This window comes from Barbatula barbatula, assembly GCF_947034865.1.
Source record: "Barbatula barbatula genome assembly, chromosome: 22".
Taxonomy (NCBI): domain Eukaryota; kingdom Metazoa; phylum Chordata; class Actinopteri; order Cypriniformes; family Nemacheilidae; genus Barbatula; species Barbatula barbatula.
The window spans coordinates 2,455,959-2,464,842 of record NC_136785.1 but is presented as its reverse complement, the minus strand read 5'-3'; the positions used below and the strand labels follow the sequence as shown (position 1 = coordinate 2,464,842).

At 39.6% G+C, this 8,884-nt stretch overlaps 1 protein-coding gene across 1 annotated transcript in view; it reads left to right on the top strand.

Moving 5' to 3' along the window:
- The window catches only part of fnbp1b (formin binding protein 1b), a 41,682-nt gene that overhangs the window by 21,450 nt on the left and 11,348 nt on the right, over window positions 1-8,884 (top strand). The window contains 7 exon segments of the mRNA XM_079486427.1: window positions 442-504; window positions 1,418-1,522; window positions 3,818-3,946; window positions 4,093-4,239; window positions 5,031-5,225; window positions 8,026-8,048; window positions 8,050-8,218. Coding sequence (XP_079342553.1) covers window positions 442-504; window positions 1,418-1,522; window positions 3,818-3,946; window positions 4,093-4,239; window positions 5,031-5,225; window positions 8,026-8,048; window positions 8,050-8,218 — 831 coding nt within the window.

Genomic DNA, 8,884 nt, shown 5'->3' with positions numbered 1-8,884 from the left:
TTGTGTGTTAGTATGTGGGGGGTTTTGAGTGTTGGCCAACTGAAACACTTTCGCTGGAGTGCTCCGGCCAAGAGAAGCCTTTTAGAGAAACACACAGACAGGCTGAGGAGTGCGTGATAACACACACACACACACACATTCGTTCTATAGGTTTATGTATGCAGAGAACGTCCATTGATTGTTCAATTATGTAATTTCCTATAGAAATGGAATTGATATTTTTCTCCAATAATGTGATTAGGAAGCTAATGAATAGGTCTTATTTTTCTTCTGAGAAAATGTGTCCTTCATAAGAGTGTGTCAAACAGTGCACTAATTGTTTTTTTAATATTTTAATATTAACTTCAACATTTCTCATCAAATTCTTTGAAAAAACGTTATTGTACGTTTATTTTAAAGCTCTAGATCGTTTTATCATCACCTTCTTTTTCTCTCTCGCAGCATTTCCACGATGGACGGAAAGCACAGCAACAAGTCGAAGCCAGTTGGAAGCAGCTGGAGGCGGTGAGTTTTAAAATCACCGATCAATTATCAATCCATCAGTCAGACTTATTATAAATAATCATTAAATATTTTACAGAAATATACAGTGATTGTGTCAGATAGTAATAGCTTGTACTTATGTGCAGTGTAACCGTATTATATTAATACTGCACTACGCTCACAAAAATAAAGGTTTTTAAAAGGTCCTTTGTCGGGCCATAAAGAACATTTTAATAAAAAGTAAATGTATTCAATATTAGGGTTTTAGGAAGCCTTGATGGAGAGGTTCTACGGCATTGTTAAGAAGAACCATATTAAGCAACCCTATAATTTTAGAAGCGCATCATAGTCTTGGTTTACCAAGACACACGTTTAAAATACCATAGTAATACCATGGTACATGTTTGTGAGTGATTCAACAACTTCACTCCGCAGATGTTTTTACTCGAAAGATATATCATGACATTCCTCTGAACGCCTGCTTTCTCAAGTGAATGTTTGTGTCTGTGTTTCAGACGGTTTGTGGTCTTGTTTTTGGCTGCATGATTGTTGATTCTGTTTGTGTGTAGTATGAAGAAGAGAGAAGAAGAATTGTGTATGTCAGCGTATAAGAGTGATCTCATTGTGTGCGTGTGTGTGATCGGAGGGGGCACAAATGTTGATTGTCCCTTCAAATTCGAATCCAAGAGAGATGAAGAGTAAATAATTCGACTTGAGACACACATTTATTGTGCTGCAAAACTGTTCAAAAAGACCGTACTCTTCCTCACAAATACAGGAAAACGTGTCAGTACCTTTCGGAATTATGAGCTCTTAGTCACAATTCATGCTTTGTCTAATCTAATGAAGCCATTCTTGGATAGTTTAAAAACAACAAAATTTTACTTTTTTTGTAATGTTTTAATGTGTGTGTGTGTGTGTGTGTGTGTTGCAGTGTAAAAGGAAGTTTGAACGGGATTGTAAAGAGGCAGACCGGGCGCAGCAATACTTTGAGAGGATGGACGCAGACATCAATGTGACAAAAGCTGACGTGGAAAAGGTACAAAACTTGTTTGTGATTGTGTGTGCTTGAGCGTGTCTTTGAGTTCATCTGATGAGGTGTTTCACACAAACACACACATTAGAAACGCAGCTATGCCATCTATAACCAGCAATGACATCATTGTGCCCAACACATATGCTCTATTTCATGTTTTTCATGATTTATTGTGCCATTAACACTTTGCGAGATAAAGTTTACAGACTGATGGATGAGTGTGAGTGTTGGCTGTTTGAAACTGTAGAGTATTTCATCGGAGCATGAAATCACCGCTTCAGCTATCTCACTTTGGCATTATTTAGTTTCGGTCTGGATGTATAAACAGATAAAGATTGATAACTCCTGCGACTGCTCAGATGTGTCTGTTTTTTTCCTTTCCTCCTCCAGAACACATCACTCACTGTATCACTGCCGCCGTGGCAGTCTCGTTGCACATCGCCTACGTCCTTTAAAAACTCAATGAACTCATTTTTAATCTTTCCTTATTAGCCCGTTCCAGAGCGTGTGCTCGGCAGATGCCTTCATGAAAGCCTCTGTAGAACAACAAGAAGTTTCCAGAGGTGGAAAAGACAGTCTGTGTCCAAAAGTTTGGAATCCTAAGAATCTCAAGAAGGTTTCATGCCCTTGAAGGCTCGGATAGTAAGGAAGTTAAATGACCTGTTGGTTGGTGTTTGTATAATCTTGACTATGGCAAGCGTATCGTTCAAATAAGTCACCAGAGCCAAACGTTCAGGACTCTCGTGTTGATTTAGATGCAGATGTTCAGGGTCAGTTGTGGTTCAACAACTGTATTGGGTCTGTTTGTCAGTGGCTTTGTTCAGATGTACTAGTATGCAGTATGTTAACGGTGCACACTTTACACATTTTATGCATGCTTAAAAACAGGCGACATACTGCATTTGTAAAACCTGTGCAGTATCCCATAATGCATCGTTCATTTACAAAGAAAGTCATGTACAGTATATGATGCTCTTTGAAACATGAATCATTGCATACTGCGTAGTGTCTCACACTAAGTGTACTTAGTAGGCATCTTAGTTCGTTTGACATTTCACATTTGTTAGTATTTGAAAGCTAACTTTTTTTGTGTGTGTATTTTTTTAATCATGCCTTGAAGCGATGTTATCTTAAGGTAGGTGCACACCGGCAGGTCTGTGTGTGATTTTGTGTGTCGGGACACTGTTGCTTGGCCACGCCTACACGACACACCTGCCGAATGGCCAACCAATCACAGGCTTGCTCAAGTTTGTCTGCGCTGTTGCCTCACATGTCACATCGCTCCAGGCATGAAAATATCAAATGTGTGTCCGTGTGTAAAAACACGATTGAGCTTGCTGGACATGTGTTCTACGTTATTGGGTTGTCTAAAATAAAATGCATTTATTATTATTTAATATAACATCTGATCTAATGAAGTCTGGAAGATAGGGACACTTGTTGGCATTGTGATGTGAACATTGTGTATGTTAAGTATATTTTTACTTTAAAATGTTGAAAATATTTGTAATGCACCGTTTGAAGGCTATTCGTTTAAATAATTGAAAAAAATACAACTTGGATACTAAGATTTCCATGACTTGTAAGACCTGTGAACACATTTATCGTGTCTGCATGCACACTTTCAATTGCTGCAGATCTGCTTGTGGAGTTTGAGCGTATCCATAGCAACACTGAACCTCAGGTTAACAGGCTTGATTTCCTAGAATCAGATCAGGATGTGGCTAACATGACCCTGCTCTTTCTGCATCTCTCTCTTTCTCTCGCTCAGATGCATTTGTATATTCAAAGTTTCAGTTTTTAGACAGACAAACAACTCGAGTTCATTTGTAAAGCACTGAGATCTCCTCTCGAGCAGTTCATTGTGTGTTTTTGTGTCAAGAGAGTTCATGTACTTTTCCAAGTGGATGTTAAATGATCTCTCATTTTTAAGTTGCTGTGGATAAAAATTGTGCCGTGCTGGTTTATGTTAGTTGTAAAAGCATGTATACGTGAAAGAGGCCAATGGTGTGTTTGCTTCAAAGTTTGAGCCGTGAGAATTTAATATTGCGTGTAGTTTTTAAGTTTATGTCTATGTACAGTATATATGCATCAAGTCATTGACTTTGATTCACAGAGTGTTTTTATAGCCAGATTGGTATTGTTTCGTGTGTGAGAGAATCTGTGTGTGGGAAAGACTATGTGTCTTTAGAGATCGTACTGCAATCTTACTGCATTACCAATAATATTATTTACATGAATATTATTTACAGTCTCTCTCGCTCTCTCTCTCTCTCTCTCTCTCTCTCTCTCTCTCAGGCACGGCAGCAGGCGCAGATGAGACACCAGATGGCTTCTGACAGCAAGAATGAATATTCCTCATACCTGCAGAAATTCAACCAGGAACAGAACGAACATTACTACACCATAATACCCAATGTTTTCCAGGTGCGAACACACACAGACAGGAAATTTAGTAGGCATGTAACTTTAAAAAACGATCTTTAATGTCGAGAGCATGCCTCACAAGGTTTCCACAGCTCAACAGGTATTGGAACAGACTGTCTAACTGTTTCTGTTTGTGTCGTGAGCAGAAGCTCCAGACGATGGAGGAGAGGAGGATAGAAAGGATGGGCGACTCGTTGAAAATGTTCGCAGACGTGGACCGACAGATTTTGCCCATCATCGGGAAATGCCTCGACGGAATGACGGAGTCGGCCGAATCCATCGACCCCAAGACTGTTAGTGACACACACACAATCGATCAATCTAGGCAGTGTTTGAGTCTAGCGCCCCCTGCTGTCCATACAGTACCCTTTCTTTGAGGAAAGAAGTGATTTGCTCTCAGCTGGTCTCCTTACACTTTAAACTACCGGAACAGATAGATAGGATTAGATTATTACCCAGCCACTGATACCCGATCTCAGAACTGCCAGAGAGCGATGCATGAAAGGGGCAGGGCGGATCTGAAAGCTTAGTCAGGGTAGACGCCGTAAGAACATTCATTGGTGGCATTTGTGTTCATTTTTGGATTACCTGTGCATATATGCATACCACAGTTCAAAGGTTTAGGGTCAATTATTTGTTCTTTTTGTATATGTTTTTGTCATTAAAACCAAAATTGAATTCTCAGATGTAATTCTGTCAAACAAATCTTCAGCATATTCATCCTTTGCCTCAGAATTTCCAAAAATGTTCCCTTGTCATTTTATCAGCCAGCCTCTCCCCCTGAAATGCTTTTTAAACAGTTTGAAGGAGTTCCCGTCGGATCTGGGCTTCTACCGATTGCTTTTTTCCATTACTCATTCACACATCATTTTACGAAAATGATGTCATAAATTCAGATTAAATGTTTTTAATATCACTTAACCATTTTAGGCAAGTGAATTCGAACATTTGAACATTAGCGTGAACTCATATTTTAGTGATTTAGAAACTTTGATGTGTATGTATATATATATACAGGTATATGTATACTATACAGTATGTGTATGTACCATTAAGTCGTTCGTCTCCATCCTTACGCCTGCAGGATTCGTCTCAGGTCATAGAATCGTACAAGTCTGGCTTCGAGCCTCCAGGAGACGTGGAGTTTGAAGACTACGGTCTGCCGATGAAGAGAACAGTGTCCGAGACCAGCCTCACCAACTCACGCTCGGACAACAAAGCAGACCGCTCCAGCAAGGGCAAGAGTAAAACTCTCTGGCCTTTCATTAAGAAAAACAAGGTAACACATACACACACACACTCCTGTCTATCAGCTACGGTTTAAGATGTGACGATTTGTAGTATAAAACAGAACTATTCAATAAGAAGCTGATCATTAGATCTCCATAAAGAAAGTGTGATCAGTTTCTTTAATTTTAGTTTGTGGTGTTTATTTTCATTTGTGTTTTCGTAGTTAGTTGTGTATTTTCACCGTTGTAGCTGTTGTTAGTAGCTGCTGTTATTCGTTTGCCACCATCGATTCCCTCCGCTCTCCCTTCCCTTTGGTTCACCTGCACGAAAACAACCGTTCCACATTCATCCTTAACACTCGATTGATAACGTACTAATGCACGGCCCATGAGGCCTCACCTGTGACGTTGCAGAGTGTCGTAACCCTTAACTCTTATCCCTTGCTTCCTCTCAAACTGAGTGTGTCTTCCTTCTTCGGCCACTCATCGTTGCTGTTCCCATGGTAACAATATCCTTCTTTTTCCTTCACTGTCTTCCTGTGGCTATTTTGACCCTTGACATTTGTGTGACCCCGCCTAACCCTGCAGGCCCGGGATACGAGTATTAACATTATGACACACATTCAATGCCATGTGTCTGTGTGATTGTGTGTGTGTGCGTGTGTGTGTGTGTGTGGTTATGTTTGAAAAGGATAGCTGTGTAGTGTAGAGCGTACTCCATACCGCGTACTATGTTCCATGTATTGTCCGCTTTGGTCTAAAGAGTATGCAGAATATTACACATTATTATACAATATTTTCTATATATATTTTTAAGAGCGGTACACTATGTTGTTGTCACATCATTATGTTTCATTTCATTATGTTAAGCTACACTATCGCTGTTTGTCATTTATGGTTCGCGCCTGTATTCTGTATATTTTGCTGAATGTAGTAGGTGATCTATACAACGTATGTACATACTGTAAACAGTATACATACCCCAGATATAGAAGAGTAGCATGGTAGTGTCTGTGTGTGTACTTCAATAGCTCGTACTTGTAATTTCTCCACTTTTGTGGGTAGTATTCTGTTTGTGGACAGTGGTAACATATTTCAGGCGTTTAAGACATTTTTAGAGCCTTGTCTTTAGAAACCATGTTATGCAACTGAACACACAATTCTCGGGATGTGTGTTCTTGAATAAGGATTATATAAGTACTGTATTTGTAATTTGTACAGTGGGTTGAATTATGCCCTTAGATAAACTGTGTGTGCAAAAACTGTTCATCCATTAAAAGATGTACCACAATTTTGTGATGGTCAAAATGTTCTGGGTTTAATACAAGTTGAGCTCTATCAATATATGAATGAAGCTAGCACAGTTTGTAAAACCAAACAGAAAAAGTCAAGTTCACTTTAAAATGAAAATCTGTAGAGCCTTTGGGGTTCTTTAGGGGTCTGTAGGGGCCCTACTGATGATGCTAATGATCTTTTGCGGTCTACGTGGGTGTTTAGGGGTCTTTAGGGTAGGGGTTAGGGAATATGCATTCCATAGGGTTTCAGAGAGGTGCTTATATACAATTGTTGTGGTAGAGGTGATTTTCTGCGCTGATTTCAAACTGAAGGACGAATCTAAATATTTTCTCAGGTGATTGACATCCTGCCATAGATGCTTAATTTGTAATAAACCCAGGATATTCCTTTAAATTCATTCATTTCCGTTCATAATCTAGACTTTTCTTAATGTGTAAAGATGGGATTTCATTTGGATCTCTGTATAGATGTTTAACAAGGTTTTTAGCCTGCTGGGAACCAAACCTTTAAGGTCCACTTTCCCAGACTCATTAATTTCTCCATTACGCTTGCAAATAAGAAGTGAGAGAGAGAGAGTGAGAGAGAAAGAATGAGAGAGAGAAAGAAAGAGCAAACGGTTGACCTGAAAGAAGTTTTTATGTGCTTTAGAGGATGTGTGTGTGATGTGCATGTAGCATTTGTTAAAGGGATAGTTCCCCCGAAATGAAAATGTTGTCATTGTTTAGATTCCCTCATGATGCTCTAAACCAGTGTGACCTTATTTTTGTAAACATTCTGCTTAAATTCCTTTTGTGTTTCATGAGAGAGATGTCATATTGGTTTGACATAAAGGTGAATAAACGATGACATCATTTTCACTGTTGAGGAAACTCTTTCTTTAGTTTTGCAGTGAGTTGAACCCGTGCATGTTGACCCCTGATATATCGAATAGAGTTTAACGCACTAACTCTCTCGCTCACAGGTTTAATAACTCCACAGCTGCAGCGTTGTTCTTTCAGTTTGCATTTCTTTTACCTTCCATTTGACATTGTTTGTCTTTTTTGTTTAATTAATTGATTAATTGATTAATTCGTTGATTTAGTTCTGTAACATTTTTCGGTCCTTATTTCTCTTGTTTTGTGTTCCCCCTCCTTTTTTTACCTCTTTCTGGGTCGATTTTGTCCCCCTTGTACTTTTCTCTTTCTCTTTCTCTCTCTGTGCTTCACCCTCTACCCCTCTCTCTCTCTCTCTCTCTCTCTCTCTCTCTCTCTCTCTCTCTCTCTCTCTCTCTCTCTCTCTCTCTCTCTCTCTCTCTCTCTCTCTCTCTCTCTCTCTCTCTCTCTCTCTCTCTCTCTCTCTCTCTCTCTCTCTCTCTCTCTCTCTCTCTCTCTCTCTCTCTCTCTCTCTCTCTCTCTCTCTCTCTCTCTCTCTCTCTGCTTCACCCTCTACCTCTCTCTCTCTCTCTCTCTCTCTCTCTCTCTCTGCTTCACCCTCTTTCCCCCTCTCTCTCCCTCCCTCTCTCTACATTTCTCTCACTTACTGGTCGCTGCTCTGTGGCACGTGTCTTACCGGTAGCTTATGTCCCTGTTAACATCCCCCGTACCCCGCCAGTCCCCCCCCTGAACCTCCCTCACCTTCTGCTGTGACCCCTGACCCCTGCCCCACTCCCCAGACCCCCAAACAGTCCAAGGAGCCCCTGTCCCACCGATTCAACGACCTCATGACCTCCAAGCCCAAAATTCACTGCCTCAGGAGCCTCCGGCGAGGGGTAAGTAGCAGTGCATGCTCGCGTGACGTCACTTTCGTGTGGGTGTGTGTGCACTTGTTGCCGCTCTTTGCCTGTATCATCACCTGCCATGCCATGAGTGTGTACAAATGAAAGAAAAAGGAGCTGAATGATTAAAAAAATTATATATATCGTTTTAGAGATTTGAGACCTTAATGATGTCATGATGTCGCTCCGTTTTTGTAAGTGATGATGTCACAATGTGCTTAATGCTGTCTTTAAGTAAAAATACTATAAAAGAATAAATAAAATATAAATTTTTATTTAAATGTGTTTAGTTGCTTAAACTATTATATATATATTTAATTATATTATTTACATTTATTTATTTTAGATTTCTACTATAATAATCAGTAATAGTTATTTGTGCATAATTTAACAAAATGTTATTTGTTTTTAAATGTGAATTTTGATAATACGTTTAGGTTCCAAGCATTATGTGTTACTAAATTGTAACATCTTAAAAAGACTTGAAGGCAGCATCAGATTCTGAAGCAATGATGTCATAATGTGACTCAGATTCTTGAGGCGATGATGTCATAACGTGACTCAGGTTCTGGAAGTAGCAGTGGAATATTTTATATCCTTCGGCTCCTTTTCCCCTTTACCTCATGCAGCGAATGAAACTCACTCTTTCTCTCTGTCCAT